At 42.5% G+C, this 27,485-nt stretch overlaps 1 protein-coding gene across 1 annotated transcript; it reads right to left on the minus strand.

Annotated features, from left to right (window-relative positions):
• Window positions 1-1,212: 1,212 nt before the first annotated feature.
• grip2a (glutamate receptor interacting protein 2a) lies at window positions 1,213-26,996 on the minus strand. The gene is made up of 24 exons (XM_029506307.1): window positions 26,819-26,996; window positions 21,347-21,427; window positions 20,515-20,650; window positions 18,270-18,415; window positions 17,741-17,824; window positions 17,558-17,633; window positions 16,803-16,948; window positions 14,806-14,953; window positions 14,547-14,716; window positions 12,477-12,605; window positions 12,096-12,257; window positions 10,948-11,134; window positions 9,639-9,784; window positions 9,422-9,502; window positions 9,008-9,071; window positions 8,419-8,564; window positions 7,706-7,850; window positions 7,288-7,427; window positions 6,722-6,904; window positions 6,465-6,624; window positions 5,565-5,679; window positions 5,020-5,244; window positions 3,595-3,741; window positions 1,213-3,179 (listed from the first exon to the last, which is right to left on the minus strand). Exons 1-24 carry the CDS (start codon window positions 26,994-26,996, stop codon window positions 2,982-2,984), a joined length of 3,393 nt encoding a protein of 1,130 aa, XP_029362167.1. The 3' UTR covers window positions 1,213-2,981.
• Window positions 26,997-27,485: the final 489 nt, after the last annotated feature.

A 27,485-nucleotide genomic window follows, 5' to 3' on the forward strand; every position in this document is an offset into this window, starting at 1 on the left:
AAAGCAATAATATCACCAAAATGACCCTGAAAATTATAGAGTTTGGTATATAAACAGTTCTCATAAAAGTTTCTTCTAATTATAACACTCAAGACAGCTTATTCAAAGAACTGTTGCACTCAGTCTGAATTCCAGCACACTATTATTGTATCTGTCCTGACAGAAGCCCAGCAGGGCCTGTATGCCGCTCTTCATTTTCAAGGACAGTTAACCTGCAACTACTACAGCAAAAAAAAAGTTTTAGATGACACTTCACACCAATCAAATTCCCACTTCCTTGCCTACATCAATATTGAGAAAGCACAAATCACAACACCTTTTAATTCCATCCTTGAAATAGCTGTCTATATTTATTTGAACATCCACCGCCCCAAGGCTACCAATGTCATCCTGACCTCCACCTCTCGCAGCTCATTGACACTTGTCCTAAATTTTTCAATGGCTATCTCACCATCAATCTAATGACTCCTAGCAGGTGGAAACTGCTTTGACATCTCACTTAGAACTGGCTAATTTTGGCATGTCACCGGTCTCCCACTGTCCTTGAAACACCAAACTCCAATTCACACAAGCTAATTTCCTAAGTCTCCTAAGTGCAGGAGGATGCAGGAGCTCCATGTTTTTTTTTTTTTACTCCATGCTGTAAAAAAAAATAAAAGATCGAGTTATAACTCCCAGCTAAGATCTGACAAAATTGCAAATACTTGTTAGAGTTATTTTGACATAAAAAAAACCAAGAGCTTGATGAAATAAGTCTTTTCACCAGGTTGGAGATATGAGCATGATTTTCCCCCACTTGACTAACTCAAATTAATTGATTAACACTGATGTTTAGAATTCTCTATTTCAGTTTAAGTATGCCAGCATGCTAACATTAGCACAAAAAAAAAAAAAAGTACATGTAATCAGAAGCTCAAGCCATGACCAAGTTATTAGACAAATTTAAATGGTCAAGTGATTTGAACACCTCAGTCATTTAAAATTTCTCATTGAGAGTTTCACCATGTTTGACTGCAATCCATGTAATATTTGTTGAGATCTCTCACCCCAAAACTAAGAAGGAAATGTCAACAATTTAACAATTGGTGGGATTTGTTATTTGGAATCTCACTGCAATCCATTTTTGGATGGCATCCAAGTGTTGGTTTGAGTAATCTCTGTTGGAAGAGTAAAATGAAATGCATACAACCAACTCATCCACGGTTTCATAAGTTTATTCTGATTAAAAGAAATACTTTTATAATAAATAAAAATAAAATAATATTCATTAAAACTTTCAGGTTTCTTTGAACTGACTTGACATAATCTGGGAGGATGTGGAAATCAACATTCCATATCAGAGCTTACATGAAGATACTACACTGTATGTGCATGTAAACAAAAAAATAAATAAAATAAAGCACTGCATACCATGATACATTATACAATAAAGTAAGGAACAATACGATAAATTAATATAAAACCTTAAAAACAGGCCTGAATATACAACATGATACTCAATTTAAGTCATGAGTCAGACATGTGACTGAAAAAAGTTACTGGCCCAAGGATAATTCAGTCTCTAAGGCTGCTCGGAATAAGCTCACAACATTTTCATATCAACCAAGACATGAAACAAATGTTAATTTTTCCAGAGAGGCAGCTTGATCAGCAGGCCACTTACACAAATGCTTTATAAAAGACAACTCCTTGATTTAAAAAAAAAAGGGAACACTCACTTATAAAGAGACACGGAGGAACTAGTTGTTGAGGAGCCTTAGGCATGCTTAACATGCTCGTAGATACTGGTAGGAGAAAATGAGAGAAACACACCGGTCAACTATTCATCTCTCAAAAAAATGAAAGGCATTTCATTCTGTTTTGGTAAAAATTGTGACTCGAAACGTGAAGAGACTCGGAATGAAAGTGAAATGTGAAAAACTGAACAGTAGCTGAACGCGAAGTGTGATTATACTAAAGAATTGTGGTTTATGTGCAAATTTGAGCAAACGTCAAACAAAACAAAATCCTTGTAAACATGTTTGAATCAACAGGAGTGTGACGGAAAAAAAAAACAAAAGAAACAAAAACACAAAACATTGTTTCTCTGAAATCATTTGGAAACAATTCATCCCTCAAAGAAACACCCACTTTGAGAGAGAAAGGACAGAGTGGCTTCAAAAGCAGTCATGGCATTCAGGCATAAGTGGCTTCAAAATGTAGTCAATGATAGTTGGCAAATAATGACTCCGAATCTCTATTTGGAGCCACTCTCTTCTCCAGGGCAGCCAGTGTGGGGGGAGAGACTGGAAATGGGGGCAGTATGCCAAGATGTGGCTAAAATAACTCATCCACTTACACCTTATGTGGCAGTGTATGTTTTATATGCATATACAGCACTGCGTGGAAGTCATTTGTGTCAGCATAAAGGAACAAAATCCATTTCATACAACGGGGTTGTTCTTTCAACGAGAGCACAAACCCAATTTAGAAAAAATAAACAAATAAATCAAAGGATTATAAATGTATGCAGTGCGTGTGTGCCGTGTTGGTCTCGCTCCAGCAGGGAGACTTTTGTGTTGACATCCTGTCTCCGTCAGAGGCTATGACTCCACTGTTATGTAACTTCACAGTCCTCTACTGGCTTTGCCTCTGGAAAGGGAAGGGATTGTGATGGGGCTGGGGTGGGGGATCTGCCCCAAAGCCAGAGCCTCTTCTGAACTGAGTCATGTGAGCGCAGTGACTAAAACAGTGAGTGTGAGCACATGCACTTGTAACTCTGAGTGAGAGATGCTTTCAGGTGTTGGAAAGAGGGGCGGTTTGTGTTGGTTCATGTGAGAGGAAGCTCTGTGTGTTCAACATGAGTGCGAACGGTCTCTGAGAGGTACAACGTGACAAACCTAACCGTGTGTGTGCGTGTGTGAGAGAGAGAGAGAGAGTGTGTGTGTGTGTTAGATCCCAGTGCTACAGCGTTTAAAACATGCTAGTGTGTGCCTTTGTGTTCACAGGGCGATGCTGTTGGTCTTGTGCTCAGGAAAGCAGAACGGTGAGCTGGAGGGGCCGTCACAGTTGTCAGACAGCCCGGTGACTGCTGCTGCCAGTGGATTCCTGCTAATGACCAAGTCCAGACTGTCCCCAGCCTCCATAATTAGGGGCACAGTGAGACAGCAGTCCAAGTCCCTGGTCCTCACTCGGTTCACCTGGAATATTTAAAACAACGAAAACCTTCATTTACATCACATGGCAGCTTATTTTAGTTTAGATTTTATTTTTCAGCAGGAAGAACAGCAGCAACAACAGAGCCATTCATTTGCTGCATTTAATTTATGTTGTTTCTCTGAATACATCTGAATAATCTCACGAGATGTAAACACCCAAACTATACGTGAATTGTTCCTCAGGCTACGGTCTTTTACGCAACATAGACATTATCTTAGCTTATGAGACAGGCTACTTGATTGTCCTATTTTCAGGTTTTGGCTCAGCTAAGCTAACCCAGCCCTGTCTGGAAAACCAGAGTGATATTGGTCCTCTAATCAGAAAAAAAAGAAAGCACTTCCAAAAAAAAATGTTAGATTGTCCTTTAAATATGAGCTTTATAACCAAAAACATTACCTGAAGAATCCGGTCGAAAGGCTTTAAACCGGCTAGGTCAGCTGGGCCATCGGGGCGGATCATGTTGACATAAACTCCTTTCTCCAGGAGCCCATCGGATACACTGAAACCGAAGTCATGGCTCTCAAAGTCTTTTCTTATTGTCACCTGAAAACACCAGGCAGATTAGATTTACATAGCACTGTGGATTACATTGTAAAGCACAGCACTTTATCATGAATATTTAGAGGGCCATGTGTCCTACTGAAACTCAGTAAGAATGTAAATCACTGCCCCCTAAAAGCCTGAAACATTCAAACATTCAGCATCACTAAATCTAAATCGATTTTACAGTATTTAAAAAAAAAAAAAAAAAAAGTCTTCATTGTCAAGCGGTGAAGAGCTGACTAGAGCTCCTATGAAATAGACCTCTCCTACCTGGAATAACACACCTTGTACCATCTGTTTCAGTTTGGATTTGACAAACACATTCAGGTAACTTTCCATGAAACAAAGATGTGTCAACTGAAAATATTTTGATTTGAAACAGGGCAGGGCTTTATTTCGTCCGTTGTTACTGGCTCAGTTTCGTTCAATTCAGTTAGAGATCTTCAATGAGATGGTTGGATAAAAGCAAACAGTAGATTGACATTCTTGGCTCACAGTATGTACACTCAGGCATTGTTTTGTGATGAGAGTTATTGCATGTCCTGACTAGCCAGATATGCACCCCTTCCACGTACATTAGACTCAGATGTTTAGTTAGTACACATACTAAAGACTATTATGTAACCTTATTCAGCGAACTGATCACATCTGACTGATGAGTCATTACTAACCTGAATGAGTCAACAACAAAACAAAAATTTTATGTAACACCTTATTGATGGGATGAAAAGTGGAAGTTGGTCGATGTGATTATACCGTTTTGGTATATTCAAGTACCTACTAAGTTGTTACAGAGTATATTACTACAATGTACGTTTATATTATTGGTACCAAACAACGGGGGGAAAAAGGCTGTATGAGGAAAAAAAAAAAAAAAAAAGTCACTTTCCCGTTCAGGGTAAAGCTGTATTCATGCAATGTCATTACATTGGAAAGTATTTGAAAATATTTCTTATTGTGACAGTGACCTAACATGGTCAGCTATAGTGCTGACACTAGTAGTCAAGCTAAACAACCAGATAAACAGTTTAATTTGGCTACTACCCAACAAACTCACATACAACAGCATAAAGATCCTATAAACTTGGCTGATCGTTGATCGTTCTGGTATTAATACTGGACTTTGATGTTTTAGCAGTGCATTTATACATCTTGTTTGCCCCCCCCCGCCCCGCCCATTTTGTCACGATATATATGGCATTATCCTAGCAGTTGTTGGCCCATTAATCTTTCGCCATGTGTGAACTGATGGGAAAAGCCACTCCCTAACTGTATTACCTTGTGCAGTGCCAGAGCTGTAGGGGACACTATATGGGAGAGATCCTCTTTGCCCCTGGCTGATACCTCGCCTGCTCCAGTTGACATGTTAAGGTTGCTTTTGCTTTCAGACTTGGCATGAGCTCCCTCCCTTTTAACAATACTAATTTCAGTCTGAAACATCAAGTCTTCACTGGTCTTAGTCTCCTCCAGGTATAGACTAAGTGCACTACCTGTCATGGATGCCTGAAAGAGCACAAAATGAAAGGATTTCGTTATGTAATCATAAGGCAGTGAAGAGAGGTGAAAAGATACTGTATTTGGACATATGTATTAACTGTCTGTTTAAAGGCTGGGTCATTGGACACATGCCTACCTCAGTCAGCTTGGCAGCAGGTGCCCAGGCTGTCTTGTCAGATTTAATAACAGATTACACACTCTGGTGATTATCATAATGCGTCATCTGGCATGATCATTTAGGCCGACACCAGCGTATGAATACATGAGTAGGACAAAGCAGATGGAGGAGGAGAGGTGGGAATGGGAGAAGGAGGGGGTCGCCCTACCTCCAGCTCCCTGAGAATCTCTGACTGGCCACAGGTCTTGAGGTCCTGCAGAGCCTGCGACCAGAAGCTGTCCTCCTGGTTCAGGGTGCCATGGCAACGGGGGGGGCTGACGAATCTATGACAATGCAGGAACCAGAGCATGAGAGCAGCCCTGCAGTCTGGAGGCTGGTACTGCATACAAAGGCAGCATGGGAAATGTATTTTGGGCTGCACGTTGGAGAGTCCCTTTGACAATCTCTCAGGACCTCATGATGGTTTATAGCAAATTCTCTCTCCCCTTTGGCAACTCGCATGCTGAGGAGTCCGCTAGATTAGATAAAGCCTTGAAAAGAGTTCAAATTTACAAAAGTAATGTCACCCCGCCCCAAAAAAAGGGCAGGAAATTGTAAGCATGTGACACAAAAGTTCAGGGGGAAAAAAAAGTCAAGTGTGAAGAGACAGATAAAGCTGATGTATCCTTGGGCGTTTAAGGTTTCGTTTTCTGAGGAAATGTTTTTGGTGTGGACAAGGGACGACAGAAAAAGATGCATCAATGTGAAACACCAAAGAGCTCGCGGGCAGTTAGTAAAGCAGATGAGACAGAGAATACCTGAGAAAGAAGAGAAGAGGACAATTTGGAAAAAACACAAAATGTGAAAGCGTACAATACAGAATGAAGAGAAAACAGTGCATTTTGCTTTCATCAGTGAAATCAAAAAAGGCAAAGACAGAGGCTTATACACAGTGGTGGTTGCGAAACCCAGCTCCTTTACATTAATAAAAGTAAATATCCTCCTTACAAGCGTCTCCACCGCTGCACTGCGCTGTAAATTAAATAAAATGTTCTTTGCCGTGAAATCGGAAACATTTAAAGCTGCACTGACAAAACAAGATGTTGACCTGAAGGAAAACTGCACTTACCCAGGTATTTTGTCCCACTCATCCTCACTGAATCTCCCATCATACAGTGCCGTATGGTGGACTAAACCTGCTGAGCTGGAACCAGTTTGGCTCCTGTGCTTCGAGCGCCTCCACTCATTTGGATTAAGCAATATATCAGATGCTTTATGAAGATATGTCCCTGACACAAAACAAAACAAACAAAAAAAAAGGGATCTCAATGTATGTGAGAAAAGAAATTTGTTATTTCATGGCAGCAAGCGTCCCGTCGGCCTCACCTTGGCTGCTGTAGCCTGCGTCAAACCCTGAGCTATCCCATGAGCTCATGGCAGAGTCTATACTGGGGACGGTTGCTGAGTAAACTTCTGAATGTTTACTGGTCTTCTGGGAGCCGGTCAAATCGTCCTCCGTGTCACTTAGAAATCCGGCTTCTCTGTCTGGATGCTGACGGCCATCAGACTCTAGAAAGGAACAATGATTCAAGTCTTCAACTCGGAAAAAAAAAATTGCACTTTCTACAGCACACACACACACAAAAAAAAAAAAAAACAAGCCAAAAACCTACTGCATCACCTCCACTGCTGATACATGTAAGAAAACCTAAGAGCATATTAAAGTATTTATCCTTCTTGAATGTATGAATGGCAAAAACAAATATCGGGAGGGGGAGACATGGGCTTAAAATTAGTTTTTGCTGTCTTCTGCTTCTGTCTTATTTGTTTTTCCATGCAGCTGATGTGACTACATCTAAAAGATCATGTCTGTGAAGTGCGATGAACAACTAAAATAATAAATAAATAAAATAAAATGTTAGGAATTTCAGTTAAGTAACCCAAAACCGTACGGTCAGCTTGTTTCTTGATCTTAAGGGTGACAGACTCCCCGGCCATCTGCAGGAGGTGGATGGCCTCGCTCAGCGGTTTTCCTTTTAAACTGACACCATTGATGGCCAGGACTCTGTCCCCTATATGGATGGCACCGGTCCTACAGGGTGAGGAGGGCAGAGGACACAGAGATACCAGAGTATACCAGACAGTACTGGCAGTCAAGCCAGGAAACCTTCCAGGCTGCCAGCATGCTGACTCACATTGAGACAAAGAGGCTTCTTGTTAAAGGAAAAACGAGACGGCCTTTGTTTACTGTTATCTAAAAACAGTTTCCACTATAGTTTCACTGCTCTCAGTATGAGAGCCACCATGTCCAGCCTCACCATCTTCTCAAATAACTGCTTTGACCCCCACTTATCATTCCCCTCCTCTCACCTCTCCGCAAGGCCTTTCTTGGTGAGGCCAGAAATGACGATGGGGTCAAAGGGCTCCTCAGTGCCTGAAATTGTGATCCCCAGCGGTCCATTGTATCTCTTCAGCTCAACTGTGTAGATTATGGAGCCCGACATCTCCAACTCATCTACAGCAGGAAAACACCAGTTAATAGCAGCAATAACTTTCAGATTTCATGACAAAGACTATTTGTGCAGATGGACAAAACGCAGGAGCAACTTAAATCCAGGGATCATTTGATTCATACTTCATTCTCACTGAATTGCTTTCAAACATTTGGCAGCCTATATAGGGGAAAGAAATGGTTGAAACATTTGATGGCATTTAAATGGACCGAACGCTGAGGCAATGAACATTTGAGAAACTAATGGTCAAAATATTATCTGCAGGCAGTATTTTGCCTTTTATTTTGAAAAATTGGGTAAGTCTATGTTTTTTAACTGAACAGTGATATAAATCATCTGACAACTTTATAGGGGGGGGGGGTTTCCCTTTGGTTGGAATCACAAGCCACAAAAAGATTGGGAACCCTTTTTAAACCCTTAAGTCCACATAAGTAAACTGTCAAATTTACTATATCTGCATAAATCATACTAAAAGGGACCCAAGTGCAGTACTTGAATAAATGCCCTTGGTGACTGTCCTCCACTGCTTATACAGTTGGCTGATGTTGCGTATTTGAATCATTTATGTACCGATGTTGTCCTCATCCTTCTGGATTCGGAGTTTGACCATGTCCTCAGCCTGCTGCAAGACATGCATGGCGTCCTCCATGGTGCAGTTCTCTAGACGCACGCTGTCGATGGCTAGCAGCCTGTCTCCAGGCTCCAAGGTGCCTGTTCTACCAAGTATAAGAGCAAGAGGATCACAGCTATTAATTGGGACCAGGGAGCTATTGCCCCTGACTCACTATCACAATCCTATTAGCCTGCAGTCTCAGTGGGATCCTTCGGGGTGACCGTAACCTCACCCTCAACCTAATCAACACTGAGCTCTCATGAAATGCAGCTGCTCTGCCCTACTGATCCAGTTTTGATATTCAATCCAATTAGGTTTGTATTACAGAGTTTATTTGCAAAACAATTTTAGTTTGTTCATGAATAATCCCGCATAAGCCTGGAAAAGTGAGTTCACCATGAGCTAGAAATATTCAGACCCATCATCGTAGCGTCAGCGCCACATGACTTTGTGTGTTTCTAAGTAAATGTATGATTTAACGCTGTACAGACTCGAGCAGTTAAACATTCGGCGGTAACATGAGCTCTGTGTGACCTCAGGACATACCTGTGTGCTATACTTCCTTTTCTGATGTCAGAGATGATGAGGGGCTTGCCAGGTTTTTTACTTGCTGGTTAAAAAAGAAGAAAGAACAAATGTTTTTTTTAGTATGTGTTTTGAGGACAAAACAACTGCCACTAAACTTTAAATGAGCGAAGCTCCTTTTATTTTTGTTGTTCTGGTCATAGTTGGTTTCCTGTAAGAATTTTTCCACAGCTAGTTAGAACAGAGAGGGTAATGATGAATGCTGGCACAGCCCATTATTCAGAGGTAATGAGGTATGTCCCCTCAAGCCTTTACAAGCCTGGGTTTTATGGATCACAGAACATTGATTCAAAGGAGGTCATCTGAATGCAGACCTGTAGGGTATTATTGAGCAGCACTGCCCCCTGCTGTATGTTCGTCTGCCAAGAAACTCACCGCTGATGGTGATTCCCAACTCCATGCCTCTCCTTTTGGGCAGTTTTACATGGAAGGTGCCACTGCTGGGAACCACTGACTCTAAGTGAGATTTAAAAAAAAAAAAAAAAAAAAAAAAAAAAAAAGGGGGTTAAATGTGAGCAGGAAAGCATCAATAAAAAGACACATTCTCCCAACAGAAAATTGCTTTAAGTGAATTACGTGCACTGTGTGGTACCTGCAACATCAAACTCAATCTCTACTGTAACCTTATTGGATAAAGCAGAGTCTCTGAGCAGCTGATGGGCTTCCTCCAATGTGCCGTCTTCAGTTGGGATCCCATTAATGGACAACAGCCTATCTCCAACCTGTAGCAGCCCACACCTTTAACCAAAAGAGACACAAAAACAGCTCAGTATGAAAAATATCAGAAGAGAGACATTCCCAAATGACCAAGTTAATTTGTTTAGTTTTATACATTACCTTTATTAATGATTCAGTGCCATTAACTAACACCTTCTACAGGACTGGACGTATAATGTACAATCTATATGGATACATACATGCCAATAACCTCTGGCTGTGACAAAACATGTTCAAAGGTGATATTTTTAAACCTGAAATCTGCCTGAGTAAGTAAGCAAATGCACTGCAGAAAAGGAAAAAAAAAAAAAAAAAAAAACATTCATACGCCTTACTGCGAAGGCATACAGTGAAACGCTGTCAACTGATGTTCATTCACTAACGGCAGCTGCTCATTAACCTTGTGTGGAGGCTGAGACACCAACATCACAACTGGATGCTGTATTTGAGTCACCCTAGTCCGACTGCTTCTGGACTACTCGCATTAGAAGACCGAGGGGAGATGGCTCTGCACTGTCGGCACAGACACCATCATTAATCTTGCGAGACAAGGACAGATCCTGTGCACTGGCCTGATAAGAGCTGAGCGTTAATTGGACTGCAACATGTGCCCTTAATCAATACAGTACATGTAAATATTAGAGAAGAGTCAGCATAAAAAAGGGAGGACCGGGGGGGGAGACCCCCAAAACACTGGTTGCATTAATTGACCATGAATAATGTGAGATCAATCCATTTCTGGTAGTTGAGTAATGGGAGGATGAAAATCAGTACAGGCTTCATCCTCTGGACTCTGGAGTGCAGCTGTGGACCAAACTAATAGACTCTCTGTTGTCCCTGGAGTCAGGAGGTGAGAAAAGCTACAGATTTCTAACAAAAAGATTAGTAAGAGTTTATGTGACAGTCTGTTTTCCAGCTTATCATTATCTGGTGACTCATCTAATTTAATTTATGCCCCCCCCCTTTCCCCTCGCCGTGGGCCCAGACCTCCAGTTTGGGAATCAAACTGGAGCTCTGGATTAGACAATGCTGCGTTACTGCCCTCTGACGAAACACTCATTTAGACAGTAGCCCTTTTTCACATGCGGCATTTCATTGCCATGAAGAATGATTAGTGCTAAGGCCCTCTAGCTCAAGGTGACTTCATATGACATTTGTTTACTCGTTAGGTGTCTCCGCCCTACCTCTCTGCTGGGCTGTCAGGCTCTATAAAGCGGATGACGGGGGGAGCAGAAAGGGTTTCAGTGGCAAAGACGCCACCCTGCAGCTGGATCCCAAAACCTGTGAGTGGATCCCCCCTCAGGAAGACCTCGCTCGTTTCCACATGAAATATCTGGCCCCCTGGGCCGACAGAACTGGACGCCAAAGATACTGATAGGGAGAAAGAGTGAGAGGGGAGAGGGGATATTTGTGGGGGGGTGGCAGATAAAAATGGAGCAAGAGCAGGATTATACGGGGACAAAAAAAAAAACAAAAAAAAAAAACAAAGGAGTGTAAGGGGAAGAGACATGCACCCAGAGAGTAAACATGGTGAAAGGAAAGAATGAGTCACTTATTAGAGTTTACGTCAGTCATGTTTACATCAGCGATCAGTCACTTCTGTTCACTTTCACTGATCACCCACTTTACATCTGTTAAATTTCTAGCTTTACAACACTAGAACACTTTTGGTTCTATACACAATACGTCAATATACTCATGTATAACTTTTATGACTTGGAGTCCTAAAAATTAATTTGATTTGTCCTTTTTTTTCCTGTTATGAGCTATAGCTTCACTCTACATCTCTTCACCCAATATTGGGTTATGTGTGTTTTACTTTGTGTTGATATCATAATACATCAAGTGAACAGAATGGTTTGGGGTTTTTTGTGATGATGAGTACATCAAATTACATTTAACTCCTTATAAAACATCCCTCAGAAGAAAATGTTTTAAAAAGGCTGAGTGCTTTGCTTTAAGTTGTTACTGTTATGTGCTTTTAAACTTCAAAAAAAAACAGGCAGCCTATATAACGGTAAATCATTAAGGTACATCAACAGTTTTAACAAGCCAATAGCTTGATGCAATGTTTAGTAGATATACCATGTTTATCGCCATCGTGTCGTCTTTATTTCCCATCATTTTGGAGGATTTGGTTTGTGGTGTCACTAGTGAGGTATTTAGCCAACTTCATTGATATAAATTAGGTGGATAACAAACACCTGTCAGTGGCAGCTAAGAACATTAAGAACAAAAACTGTGCTCACTACACTAGTACGTACTAATGCTTGAACTGCATCTTTAATGTCGGGGGTTTGGGGAGGGGAGGGGAGGGGGGGGTTTGTCCTACATGAGCTTTTGTGGTCCTTCTTCCTGTTCCTCCTTTTTCCGGTTGAGCCGCGGGGGCTGGTTGGGGTGATTGGAAGGATGGGACAGGGCAGCGTGTTGCTGCCCTGGCTGCTGAAGCCTGAGGTGGCCGTGGAGGAAGGGGAGAAGCCGCCACTCACCAGAGCTGAAAGGAGACACACAAGCACACATACCCAAAGGCTCGTACAGTGGGAGCAATATCACAGTGACTGTTCATTCACCTCCATGTGCTGCAACAACAGCAAGAAATGTGGAACAGCGCTGCAGTAAACCCCCTCGGAAAAAGATGTAACAATTGCGCAGAAGAAAAGGCTCCTGCTATGGTGTCTTGCCAGCAGCAGTGCTGTCACTAGTGATAACTTACATTTGCAGTGGTCCTGCTGGTTGTGTGGGTGGCTTGGGCTGCTCCATGTCTTGCTGTGGCTGGCATGTGGGGGATGGCAGTAGTTGCTGCTTTGGTCCCAGTGATGATGATTGCTCTTCTGCACTTTTACTGCATCGCCAAGGAATCAAACATGTCCATTAAGTAAGACAGATCCATTCCCTTAGATCTGCTGTGCACTTTCCTAAATTCTACCCATGAAATCAAGCTTTTACTCGCACATCTAAATTTGTATCACACCACAGAGTGCCTGGAGGATAATATAGAGCATAATAATTGATATTTAATGTTTTCGTCATGGTACGCTAGATTAAATGCTGTGGTTGAATGTATTTTGATGAGTGTCTGGAACAGGGAGCTGAATGGGAAGTCGTGCAGTTTCTAAAAAAAAAAATTATAAAAAATCTTACTTCTACTAGCCAGCCTCCAAAAAGCTGAATGCAAATTTGAGATCATTTTTATAATTTCATTTTCAAAACAGCCCTAAGGTTCAAAAACAGACTGACTGAGCTGACTGCCTGGCATGCTAAGGAAAAACATACAGGCTGTTGGGAGGCAAGTGGCTTAACCCTGATTAAGAACAGCTGAACACTTGATTGATGATGATGCAGAGAGTCTGTACCTGTGTCTGATTGGAAGGCCTGACCAAGCCTTGTTTCATTTCACGTATTGCTTGTTGTTTCGTTTTAAATATTGTTGCCTTTTCTTCTTTGAACCAAAGGAAGAGCGGGGATTGTAAATTCTGAAAGGCATTTTTATCCCTCTGATCTAAGCCTGTGTAACAAAGTGCATGACGTCAAGTACCTTTCATGAAGCATGCTAAAGGAAACGGTTGGCCTACTGTATGACACACACCTCAATAATTAACTTCCCTTTTCCGTGCAGCTAAATTTGTCACTGAATGTTGCATGTGACAGTAATCCTCGCTGCTTCATTTGCAGGGGTCTAATCTTTAACAACTTGCTCACATGGATGGAGGATTTTCTGGAAACATGGATGACTACAGTAGCCCGTGGGGCAACTCGCTGCACATTCACAGGACCTGGTTAAATCTCACTGTATATAATCAGAATACATGCAGGAGAACCCCTGCCCCCTCTCAGAGAACCGGTTTCTTTTGGACTCAATCAAACCTGTAAAGCTCTCTGCCAGCTTATGTTAAGCCCACCTAGGGGGAACTCTGAGAAGTGGTGTTTTCAATCTATGCCAGTGGAAAGAAACATTAACGCCTAATCTCTTAGTGGCCATATCAATCACATAAAATCCTCAGAGGAGATTAAACAAATTGCATTTGATATTTGTGCCATATCGTTATCAGTTTTGTTTTTTTTTCTTTGATAGGTACGTTAATTTCCCTTATTCTACACTTGGATACTTCAAAATACAGGACTTGTGGTTTACCAACTTTAAAACAAGAATTTTTAGATTGTGGCCGATCTTGATCAGAAATACGAGTGAATTTGGGTCGACAAAACAGAAAATGACAAAAAAAAAAAAAATGTAGAACAGCCGTTCAGTGATGGCTTAAAATACTTAACTCCAGCTTTGCCGTGTTGTATGGTTTTTCCAGCATTCACACGTTAACGACCCCCTACAGCTGCTGACCCAGAAATAAGCCTGTATGACATGGCACGAACATGATCTCTAACAGAAAAAGTGAGTGTGTGCATCAGTATCTATTTGTGTGTAGCTTGTTGGTATGCATAAGAGGGCAAATAGGAAGGCAGCAGGATTTCAGCCAGCAGCGTGCGTACACATAGACACACGCACATACACAAACGCATATACAGAGGCTGATTCACAGCATGTGAAAGAGGGCAGCTGGGAGGTGGTCTGGCTCTTAACAGCTGTAGGTAAAACAGCTAAGAGCAGAACAGTGGCAATACATATGGTGAAGACAACATGCTGGAGCTACAGTGTGTTTTCTGTATTTTCCCTGCACACAGAGCTACTGCAAAAAAAGTTCAATGGTGTAGTGTCACTTCTCACTACTCAATCTCATATCTTTGTCCAACAGAGACTTGCGTGTGTTGTGTTGCCTCCAGGACATACCTGTGTCTTGTGGCCTAATAGGAAGTCTGCTCTGACTGGCTGGAAGAATCTCTAGCTTGACAGTATCTGAGGTGCTGGCTAGTAGCTGTGTGGCCTCCATCAGGGAGCAGTGTTCTGTGCTGGTCCCATCTATTGACAGGAGGATGTCGCCTGCGTGCAGTGCTCCGCACCTGAGAGATTCAGACATGGTCAGAGTGCGTCAGAAAGAGTTTCTGTCAGGAACTGTCTGAGGAGCTGTGAAATAAGAGCTTGGTTTCACCTTTCCACCACACTAGCTGCCTTTATCTTGTCAATAATAATGACTTGTTTGCTTCTGTATATTGTGGTGGTGAGGCTGATCCCCAGGCCAGCAGAGGGACCTTTCACGATCTCCACCAGCAGAGGGCCCGAGGCCTGCTGCACTGCCTCTGGAACAGATCATTCACACACAGAGTCCAACAACATTATGGGATGCGTTCAAGTGTTACAATAGTTACATTTTAAACTGAGACTGAAAAATCACTATCAAAACTATCAAAACCTTTAAATTAAAGTTATGCAATACAAGAAGACATTTTCACCCATATATAAAAAATTAACTAGATTTTCTGTTTGCCGGCCTTGATAAACTATGACTATGCTTTTTGAATCCTTTGTCAAGAAGCACAATTATCTCATCATGAGTTATCAACGAGCTCTCACATCAAAGATATTCACACAACTATCATCATCATTCAAATGTATGTTTCATCTTTGTTGTGAATCTGATAATGCATGGGTGGATGAGTGAGCTAGCCCCCTGACCTCATGGGTCTGTGCCTAATGGACAAGCTTAACATACAAAATGTTACTGAAAGAAACAAACCAACTCTGAAACGGTGCAAAAAGAGGACACAAAGAAGATGCAAAATGACAAGAAAGTAATGCAGAGATCTAAAATGACTAACTGGGATGGGAAAAAGGGCAAAAAAAAAATCACTAGATAAACTACAAAGACATGCAAAATGGCAAAAAGAAGATGCAGAACAACTAAAAGAAATTCATACAATGAAAAGTGGACACAGTAATGAAGAGTTGCAACATTACTCCAAAGTAATATCAAATGAAAACAGAAAACCCCAAAACCTTGCATGACAAGCAGAAAAAGGATGCAAGGTGGCCAGAAACACATTGTCATGAAATTCTAAAATCGTATATAGATTTGGACAGTGGAGGAGCACCTAGGGGGAAATCCCATTATGGCCAAATATTTCATAGTTTGGTTCTAAAATAGATATTCCTTCTGGTTGTGAACCCACTGACTGTTTCAGGCAGGAAGTCTGAATCCTAAATTACCACACACAGAGATATAATGTGCGTCAACTGTCCTTGGTGACCTGCCCTACTTTGCACAGGCTGCTGCAAATCTTGAGAATTAGTCTTGATGACCAAATGGAGCTAATAACCAGGACGTTGGTCGTGGAGTGATCTCCCGTGTTTAGTGCCATACATCACTTTGGCCAAAGGTTGAGGGTGTCATCCCACAGTCCCACTGGCTCAGGATGTGTTTTTAATCTGATCAACCAGTTGGCTTCATAACGATATAATGTGGGCAGCACGGTGGCATAGTAGTTAGCGCTGTTGCTCTACGACAAGAAGGTCGTGGAAATTGGGAATATGCATTTATTCAAGAACACCTGTGTTTTAAACTGGGGATGTCGACAGATGTTGCAGATTACCTAGTTACTGACAATTGTGCGAGCAAGCAGCATTATGAGAATGATAGGATCTAAGGTTCTTCTAATTTCACTCAACAACCTAACAGAGGAGCCCCTTTGTTGTCCACTTCAGTACACTGCTTTGAAAGTTTGTTATATTTACTCGTTGTCAGGGCTTAGAGGACAGAGAAAAAAATTCTCAAGTGGCTCGTGTCCAACCTTCTTTCTTTGAGGTGTTCCTGAAAGTTGTTCCAAGTGATATTCTCTGGAAAAAAATAAAATCATAAGCACAACTCTGGCATAGAAATGTTATTTATCCTTTAAAAAACTGGGGTTAAACCTGCTTCAATTCAGGAGAGGAGAGAGACCCACGCATTATGATAAAACACTACCTACACTATCATCTACCCTTTCCCTGTTGAAGTGTGCTTTCGGGCCCAAGTGACTCCCCTGGTGGCGTCTCTCGTACTAAAACTCACTCATGTCCACACAGCCAAACGGCCACATTATTTACCCTCAGAGCAACGCTACCCTACCAAGCCTCCACGTACTCTGCGTGTGTTTGTGTGTGTGTGCTCACCCATGACAGAGACGTCATACTCAATCAGGAACAGAGCTTCCTGGCCACTCTGCATCATCATCGTCAGAGCGTCAGCGTGCTTCTCTCTGTTTACAGGCATCCCATCTATGCTCAGCACTCTGTCTCCAGCTTTCAAAGTGCCCTCTCTGGAGACACAAAGGAGGACAGAGAGGGAGAGCAAAATTAAATATTTGGCCGTTAGTACAAGATGCTCATACAAGCGTTTAAGCACCAGTCACAGTGAATTATTAAAGAGTTCCACATGAGTGTTCCCTCCCAGGTGAGATGAAGGATAAACGAGATAAACGGCTGTAAAAGTCTTTGATGGTGAATTATGTGTGCTCCAGTGTTTTGGTACCCGCAGCTTTAATGGGGAAAGTGCAGCGTTGCGTTTGCCTGGGGATGACCATTGCCCTTTCTGCTTTGAAGATAACATACTCTAAATGTGTCATTGATGCAGTTTCATGCAGGGCTGGAACGTACGCATATGTAAATATCATGATTATATGCACAGAATTTTTTTGCAAACTAAGATGAGGCAATTAGTAAAACACATACCTTTTGGTCTAGCCCTTCACACGCGCGCGGGCACGCACGCACACGCACGCACACATCAAATAATCTGAATAGGCTCATTCATGCATGATCACATCATAAAATGTCTACAAGCCATTTGCTTAAAAGGGAAAGTGGCGACAAACTCTTGGACCCCACCGTAAACATGCAAACACTGACTCATCTATCCACGTCCTCACCTATCAGCAGGACCCCCAGGTCTGACGTAGGTGACCACAAGAGGACGAGACCTGCGCCAGTCTTCATGGAAGCCGCCTAAAAAGAAAGCACATACATGAATCAGTGGACGAAAATAGAGCTATTTATTTTTTACAGAATGGTTTATTTAAAAAAAAAAAAAAAAACCATCCCCATCCGCCTACCTCTCATGACAAACCCAAAACTGTTTCCCTCCTTGTGAAGACACACCTCTATGGTTTTGGTTATGACTCCTGAGGGGGCCTGGACTAAAGAAAAAGTCATAAATGGCAAATTATTGTTAGAAGGTTACAAATATGAGAGTCGGAAATGTAAAAAGTCATCTGTGGCTCTCATGTGGTGAATCACGAGAAGGAACAGAGCATTGTGAAAATGTGTTTAATTAATCTCTGTGGAGGGAAATTAATTCTCTGTAGTTAATCCATGTTAACAATTTATGATTTAAGGAAATCCAATAAGTATTGCTTTGGTAATTAAAACAGGGCTAAATATAGTTTGCAATTTTGAATAAGTCTTGGTTATAACTATGGTTTAACACAACTGAAATGTCGACGTTCCTTGAATCAGGTGCGCTTTACAAAAATACACATGAAGATAAAATCACTGTCGTGTATGAAATAGCTGTTTCGGTGGCAGTATATATATATTTTTTTCAAATGTATTAAGAGTATTCATCATTCACACTTCACCTACCAAATGGAGGCAGCTCGTACTCCACCTCCAGCACGACTCGCTCCCCGATGTTCTTCAGCAGGCTGATGATCTCATCATGGCGAAGCTTTGATAGGTTGATGCCATTCACTGACTTGATGTAGTCTCCTACATTCAGCTGGTCGCTCCTGTGCAAAGCCAGAGACACGCTGACAGACTCACGGCGTGTCAACTGGCATTTCAGATTGCATGTTTGTGCAAATCTTCAGTACTAGAGTACTAAATATCCACGGATCTGCATTTTTGCCTTAGATCATCATAATTTGTCACCGTCGGGAGCTCAAAACCGCAAGTATCTTTAATCTGACAGGTTTGGTTCATAATTGTGAAGCCACTGATATTCATCAACCGCTTTTAGCTGCACAGATGGGGTTACGTGCGTCAAGGAATTAACCCATTTAGCAAAGCAAATGATAATACAGTTTAATTTAGCAGAAAAGGCTCTGTTGTTTGAGGAGGCTCTTAATGAATCTCTGCAGCAACAGGGATTCTGCTGAGAGAGCTAATCCATTGGAATACTAATGAACACCTACATGACCATAACTCTTAGTCAAACCAACAACACAGAAAACCAAAAGCGGAGGAGGCTGAGGCAGGGAGATGGAGCTCTGTGAGCACTGCCATGAGCACGTTTAGCATTGCGTTGTTCACCTGCATGATTTTGATTAGATACTTTTCCCACACAACTGATTGATCGTCTACACAATCAATATGACGCATATTGAGTCTTCCCTTGGTTTTCCATCTGAGGCACTTTTGCGTTCATAGTTATCAAAGAGCTATATATAGGTTTTGGTGTTGTTGCGTCAACAGCCGTTTACTTACTCATCAAGAAAGTTCAGAATCAAACTTCCTTCCTTTATTGTGGAAAACAACCACCTTGTTTCCCATTTTTATCTTTCCTTCGGCTGAAGTTAGCATGCTTGCAGCTGTGAATGCTTCTACTGGCGGTGGAGCAATGTGTTGGCTATGTCGCAAATATTACAAACAGGCCCTTTAAACTCTCTACAAACCACTGTCTGCAACGGTTAGGCCGAAGCAACATCTTCATCCAAACAAGTTGATCTGGATGTAATCTAGTTGTGCGTCTAAATAGATGTTTCCATTTATAGCTTGATGCTGTAGCGGGAAAAAAAAATGGAAACTGATGCAGTAGTAGAACTATGCGTTGAATGCCCACCGAGATAATAGTGATTGGTTGTATTCAATTGTGTTGTGGATGTGGCAGCTTATTAAAAATTCCTTTGCTGTATGGAGATTAACGCTCAGAGACAGCAGTGCAGAACAAAGCGGGCTATTATTGAGTTGAGTGGCTCCAAGCCTATACAGACAGTGACGGAGATGAACGTGCGTGCCGTCTCACACATGACATTCTGAGTCAACATGCTGCTCGTTGGAGAACTAATTAATTAAATAGATGTTGTGCCCCGTGCGCACCTCTCAACTTTAGGCAAGTGCCAATCAGCAGTGACAGCAGACAGACAGGTGTCCTGGCCAGTGGAGTTGACCGTCCTGTCATCTGGTCCCCTCTCATCACACACAGCCTCTGTGCAAACCCCCCCCCTGTCTGCCTGCATGTCTCTCCACCCAGTAAATTAGACTGCACTTCCACACAAGCATGAAGTCAGCTGTGGGACGACAATCTGCTTGGAAGAATTAGCACAGTGTCTGTCTTTAAACCTTCTTGGGCTTGACAAGCGATGACATGTTGGGCCGAGACATTTTCGTAGGGGCTGTGTCACTCTTACAAGATGTGCGTGCATGCGTGTGCGTGTGTGTTAGCATTCAGTGACATGCCGGTTAATCATCGCAAAATGTGAGTCACCTGCTGAAATTTTTCTAGAGGTTGGTGTTGAAGAAAATGAGTTTAATGCAATTGACTAATGAGGAAATTAGTTTAATTGAGTAACCAAGTCATCTTTGAATATAAAATAAAATTTGCCAACATGCAGTGAATTATGAAGTAACAAAAAATAAAACAAAATAAAACTAATTATCGCTTGGAAACCTCCTATTTGTTTCTTTGGATGTTACTGAAAACAAGCCCTGTTGGGGTATTGCTTTATGTTTTGGCATTAAGCTGATGTGGGGACGCCTCCGGACCAGCAGTTTTGATGAGCTGGTGTAAATTTGCTACACGCGCATGTTTAGTGGGAGCAGAATAACATGTCCGGACAGCTTGGTGTGGTTGCCAAGTTGTAATCGTGTCAAAGAGCCGAGATCTCACCTGGCAGCTAGCCCACCTGGCCGTAGGTTTGACACTCTGGGCTTGCCGTCCTTGTCGGACCCTCCAGAGATGGTAAGGCCAAGGCTGCTGCCTTCCTTTTTCATCAGGTCCACGGTGGTCACTCCTCTGTAGTCTTCTGCTGACGGAGACAGAGAACGGCACATGTCCACACTCAGCATTAGCAGCTGCTTGACAGAATCAGCCTGTGCAACGAAAGAGCGTTCTTCAACTTTCTTTCCTGGAACTCTCACTAAATTGCTCCTTGACACGCAACCACATATCTCTCAGTCTGACTGGATCTTTGTGATGGCTTCGGGAGGAGAAGGACAAGGGTGGTGTTTTTATTCAGATCATACTGAATACTGTTTACAGTTTATCTTTAAGGAAATGAAAACCAAATGAAAATGACGACAGAGTCATCAGATCATGAACGGATGTGAAAATGTATCCATTTGAGAACAAACATGAGTTTGACATTAACTCTGATGGATACGTGGTCACATAGGGCCATCTGAAGACTCATTCTGTTTTGCGGTCCCCATTGTGCTGTGCTGTTAAATCACTCCATTTGAAGTCTATCAAGTCAGGTTTAGTACCAATGACAGGTATGCCTCATAAGCGTTTTTGTTTTTTTTTTCACCTTATCTAAGCATTCAAAACAATGCAACATCAACTAAAATACGGCAGACGTGAGTCTAGATGCACACAAAACCTCAGTCCAACACAGCGTGAGTCCTCTTCCTTTGTAAGGACACAGGTGAATTGGGTGCACTTGTGCGAATCGGACAGCAGAAAACTAAATGATGTATAGTCAGGTTTGATTGGATTATACCTGAAAGGCTGCGCCTCCTGGACGAATGTGATTGGTCAGCTCCCCCGGACTCCTTGCTCCCCTTTGAGTATGGTCCTTCATCTGAGTAGACAGCGGGGAGGTATGAAACATCGGAGTTTGTATGCAGGGAAATTCAACAGCAGAAGCCTTAATGAACACAGTCAACCACTGCACATCGTGACAGCTGCCCACGCTTTAATGCCTTTAACTGCACCTTGGGTAACATGAGGGCTCTGGGAGGGAAACATCACTGAGCCAGTCCCATCCACCCATCAGGCATTAGCAGAAACAAATTGATCAGCTCGGACTGAGGAACCTAAAAGCTCCCTCCAATTTGGCTACATGACAATCCTACAAAGGGTTTGAGGGTTTAAAATAACGCCTCTCTGTCTGCAGCAGAGACCCTTGAAAACCATTAATTTAACACAAGAGTACATTTGCAGCATACATTTGATAAATGTAACCACCAAAGCGTGGGAATTTTCCTGAAGGAACAGCATGCAGTTAATGGACTTTTTGAGCACAGAGAGAAAATCATCATTTTCATGTCATTTGCAGCAGCTGCTAGAGAACACAGGGAAACGTTCAATCTGCACTGCAGGGTGAATGTATCCTTTTTATTCTTTTTTAACCCACAGTTGGACCTATTTCTAACACAGCACTGGGCTGGACTCGGATTAGCAGAGCCACTGCCGGGGCCATCTGAACCTGAATGCAGCAATACGAACATGTCAGCAGTCGCGGTGATGGGGAAACTGACTTGGCACTTCTTTAATCCTGTCCAATGTGAATTACCTTTTGAGCTGCCCAGCACAGTGACCGAGCATCATATTATAAACTTAAGGATGAGCTGTGGCAAGTCTTCTCTTTAATAGTACTGGGGGCATGACTGAGAAAGATTAAAATGTAACTCTAACCCTTCTCCAAAACCACTCAGTCAGAAACTGCCTAACCAACCAACAAATGAGAGGTTTTCAGTTTGAGTTGGGTCCATTGATTTGGTCTGTTCAATACAGGCGGTGCTTACAGGCAACAGCAGTGACTGTGATGTCAGCTCCTAGAGGCAAGCGAGGTACTGCAAAACCCTTTGCACCCAATTACTGCAGTTTGCTTCTTCTGTGAGTCATATGTCAGTCAAATCTGCATCTCAAGGAGTCTAAAGGATTTAATTATCTCCAACCTCCACTAGAATGAATATATATATAAATATGTTAAGGAATCACTGAAAATTCAGACCTTTAAAACCTGCCTGAAAATCAATGTATGTTTAACCTTTCAATGTCATATTAATCCTGTATAATAGCCGTGCAAGAATCGCCGACAGCAATTGTGGAATACTTTGTCTTTAGCAAAATTGTAAAACAGTAAGTAATTGTAGTATAAAAATTTGAGGCAAAAGTTGTAGTCCACAGCACAACTCCCCCATTACGCTCACCAAAGCTAGGCTCATGCTCTTTTTGGCAGTTTATAGAGCAGTATAATATATTGGAGTGTGTTTTCCTTTAAAAGGTGACATCTTGACATGAGAAGTGACATTTCATGGACTCTGACATTTCTTTCACTTTATATTTGTGCTGATTTGTAGAGGCGGAACTGGGGGAGGAAAGTGCTAGGAGGGCATCCAACCTACTGCCTTCTCTCTGGCCACATCAAGATTTCACATGTGCCAGAGTGAGGATGAAGCCTTCAGACAGCTGAGAGGCATGGATCCTTTGTCAACTCCTCCCTGACCTGATACCTTTGGGCAAGCTCTGGGTATAAGGAGAAAAGAAGAAAAACTCAGCTTTCTTAAGCTCGCAGCAGCATGAGTCAGACCTGAACTACAGACACGTCTCTCCTGGGCTTGTATGTTTTAGTGATGTATAGAACATACAGTGAGTACGTATGATACGCTCTTCGCTGCATAAGCATTCTGTCCAGTAGCAGTGAGGCACATACACAAAGTGAGTGGCACATCACAAACACATTAGACTAGGCAAAAGCCTTGTAACCATGCGGACACTTGAGGGCCCCTGACAGTCCGGCAGCTCTCATTGCAGTCAAAAGGCAACATTAGCTCTGGGTTACTCAGACTCAGTGCACTGCATGTGACTGAATGCTACTATACCATCAAAGCAGCTCTGAGCCATCTTCCTCAAGCTTACAATAACCAACACGGAGAGCCTAACGGTTAGGATTAGGATCCGGAGTCATTCTACTGCTTATCCGCTTCTGGGTCGCAAGGGGTACTGGAGTCAATACAAGGACGGGGTCAACCCTGGACAGGTCACCAGTCCATCATAGGGCCCACACACAGAGACAGACAGAGACCAACAACCACTCACGCTCACACTCAGGCCTACGGACAATTTAGAGTCACCAGTTAACCCAAACATGATGACTTTGGACGGTGGGAGGAAACCGGAGCACCTGGAGGAAAACCCACACAGACACAGGGAGTACACGCAAACTCCGCACAGAGAGACCCCAGGCTGTGAACCGAACCCACGACCTTCTTGTTATGGGACGAAAGGGCGAACAACTACTACTGCCCTAGGATCAGGATGCAGCCAATTAAACAGGCCCAACAATGAACAAAAAAAAACAAACAAAACATATCTGGTGTCTTTTTAAGGGATGTTATTGGCTAATGGACGTGTCAAAGAAGCCAAAGGATTTTGGAGCTAACAAAAATAAAATTGCATATAAATTTGTGCTGAGTTAATTAACCACTGATGTCATTCAGAGCGCTGCATTCCATCCCTCCCATCTCCAATCAGGATGAAGGTTGCATTTGGGGCAGTACAGACAATGACAATGAAATCATAATGCTATTTTAAGAATTCAAACTTTATTTATAAACTGGGTCCTGCCAGACCCAGTTTACATTGCAATATCTGCCCCAAATACACATGGCAGGATGGTATAGACAGCTGTAGTAGCTGTAGTCCAGTCTGATGAAATTTCAAACTCTTGCAATATCCCATCCACTGTGGTAATAATGACTAATGATGAAAATAGTGTTATAATAAGCAGATTTGCAATCGGGGTAAGTAGGGGACCTAGTTGCTGTGGCTGCCTCTTGGATTAATACACTTAAAACATAAACAGCTCCTTACTGGTTGGTAAATAATCCGGGGGATCACTCACCCCCTCCTGCCCTAAAATCCTCGACTACAACAGACAAGCAGAGCCTCTTGATCAAAGTGCCGTGTCCTTACCAACACTGTTCTTGCTGTCTCTTCTCAGACCACACAGCATGGCTACAGTTAAGTCAGCGTTGCCACCGTCAGGAAGTAACCCTGCTGATCTTCAGCAGTGGCCAGAGAACTGTGGTTCCACCTGCGGTAAAAGCAGGCGACCCAAGTCTTAGCTGCTCAGATTAAACAGAAACCCTGCCTTCCTTTTGCCATTCTTTTTCCGTCCAGTTGAACATTTGCTTGACCCTTGTCCTTGTTTTTAAAAGCCAGTGAATCTGGAGCTCCAGAGGGCAAAATGTGATCCTAAGATGCTCTCAAGTTTCCTCGTCTTAATAAACTTGGTCACAGAAAGGTTGACAGTGTTAAATTAGTCCCTTCAGTCTTCAAAAATGTGCATCTGCCAAACTATGTCTCTCTATAAAATCCATCGCAAGGTGGAAAACGCTTCATAGCCCTTCCTTTTCATCTTGTCGGGGTTCAGATTTTGAGTTACTCTTACTAATCGTTCGTCCTTTCTCCAGAGGATTTATCATCTCTTGTTCATACACTCACATGAGCGCACACATAACACTTCCCTCTCTCATACAGAGCTAGAATGAGTGTGCTTTGTTCTCTCGCTCTCTCTCTCTCTCCCTCTGCCAGAGGGGTTCAGTGAAGCAGCCACACACGCTAGTTGTTCCCTCCCCCAGCGCGTGCACACTCACACACACTCTACCCATTTCCCACCAAGTCAAACACAGCCTCAAACCCACCCACTCTCTCTCTCTCTCACACAGAAACACACACACTGAGATTAGACATGACAAAACTGTAAAATCCCCACACATTCAACTCTCGCCACAATTAACACCACCTGCACATTCAATGCCAGACTGAGCCTTGTGCATTGTCACATTTATCATACGCGCGGAAAATCACATACCAAGTGAAAATTCCTGTGCAGCTGCTTGTTTGAGGACGTGTTTAACAGCTGCAATTCATTTGATTCACACAATACAAGTTTGGACCCTGATTATGTGATAATAAATGATTCAAATACGCTGAGAAACGGGACAAGTATGAGGCTGAAAAGGAAAAGCGTCGACTGGGGGTCAAACGTGCTTGGTGGCTGAACTGTCGTCACACCTGTCTGACCATTTGTCATGAACACAAGCTTCGACGCCTGCTACTTCCTGACCCCCAGTGCAAGCAATACTACCACTCAGTGGCAGCCCGTCTTCACCTTGTCTGCATTATTTGAAAGCGTGTAAAAGTGTTCATTTTTGCAGGTGTTAAAAGCGAATACAAACAAATAAATCAGTGTTTCAACTGGCTATTGCATGAAGCCTAATTAGTCAGCTGTACCGGTGGACACAATGCTCTTCGGTGTAGATAATTTCCTCTGAGAATTTTGTCCTTAATACCCCATTTACAATGTGAGCAAGCACAGTCTTTCAGAGCGAGACTAATTAATTTCCAGCAGAATAAAGAGAATCAGGAGACGGAGCAGTGCGCTGGATGTATAAAAACCTCTGGGAGCAGGGTGGCAAACGTTGGGTTATATTAGAAATTGACTGCTCTACACTTTCACTACACTAGAAATGAACATTATTGATGCAGAAGGGGGGACAATGATATAATTAGATAAGGAGAGTAGAGGGGAATAAAGAATAGCCTTGTTTGAAAAGATTGTTAGGATGGAGGACAACGGCATGTGGACCTGTTCCTGTCCTTCGTAGTGGTGGTTTGTAAATGATTCCTCTGAACTAGCATTATTATTTTTTAAAATTCTTTTTAAAGGATCTTTAATCCTCAGTTGGGGGGGCTGAAATATAACCTCATTGATCAAATTGACCACACTGCCATCTTATGGTGATTGGCTCCAGTTGCATGTGAAAATCTGAAATACTGATTCCCTTGTTGGCCACAAAGAGCATGTGGATGAGGATGCTCATGTTTCACCTTTAAGCGTGTTCAAGTGCAGACAAACACTCAACAACATTCTGCAACAGACAATCTTTTCTGTCTTTTTGAAATGAATTCAGACGATGTGAGTAGTTTGGTAACTGTGGTGAATATTACTGAGGGTTAGGGTTAAGGTCTAAATCTGCTTCTAACTATAACATAGTGCATTGTTAACATTTTAAAAATGTTGATATACTGCTTGTAAGTACAGTGAAGGGTTGCCCTCATGTTTTCTGTAACATTACACAATTGATAAATAAAATACCTCACATTTCACATGTCCATCTTTACAATGTTTAAGGTATGTCTGAATATATTTTCAATTTTCCATGAATATGACAGATTTTACCTTTAGTTCTCCCTCTGATGATGCCCAGTCGACATCGGAGGGAGAAAGAGAACATCCTCCTCTTTCCTCCGGAGGCCCGGCTGCCTTTCCTCAGGGTCTCTGACTGAGGGAAGCTGAAAGCAAACTGCTTAGGAGTCAGGCGCCCCTTTCCAAACACTACCCTCGCTGACATGTTCATTTTCTGATCGGTGACAGGGAAAGAACAGATTGCGTCTTGTCCCTGACACCTTCACCATCCCTCAGACATCGCAGTCTCTGTCTGTCCCGCTGCTGTCCTGTCCTCTTCTCTCTGGAGAACATCCAGTTCTCCGAGGTGAGGACCACTCCACAAGACCACCCCAGAAACAGGTGTAAAAAAATAAAATAAAAATAAAAAATAAGAAGAGGATTCAGATCCAATGCTGTACACTTCTCCCAAACACCAGTAGTAACTCACTTCCACATCCAAACAGCCACAAGCTGAGTGGCTGAATAAATGTAATGTTTTAGTATCTTTGGCAAAGTCAGTTTTACAGGAACAGATGGCAGAGGGTTCAGGGCTGTGGGGCCACAGCTTGCCTGCCAGAATGCAATGGAAACTTTCTCAGCAGGGATCCAATTCGGAACATCGCAAAACAATGTATATGCAGGGCAGGGCATTTCAAAGCACTCACTTCTGATAGTCTAT

The sequence above is a fragment of the Echeneis naucrates genome, chromosome 7 (genome assembly GCF_900963305.1).
Source record: "Echeneis naucrates chromosome 7, fEcheNa1.1, whole genome shotgun sequence".
Classification (NCBI taxonomy): domain Eukaryota; kingdom Metazoa; phylum Chordata; class Actinopteri; order Carangiformes; family Echeneidae; genus Echeneis; species Echeneis naucrates.

What these genes read in the sequence shown, in the direction of transcription:
- grip2a (XM_029506307.1), bottom strand. Translation starts at nt 26,996, where the DNA reads ATGAACATGTCAGCGAGGGTAGTGTTTGGAAAGGGGCGCCTGACTCCT. An exon ending in GTATGACGTCTCTGTCATGG is followed by an intron (nt 14,954 to 16,802) that starts GTGAGCACACAC and finishes GATCTGTTCCAG; the next exon opens with AGGCAGTGCAGCAGGCCTCG. An exon ending in CCTGACAGCCCAGCAGAGAG is followed by an intron (nt 9,785 to 10,947) that starts GTAGGGCGGAGA and finishes TTTTGGTTAAAG; the next exon opens with GTGTGGGCTGCTACAGGTTG.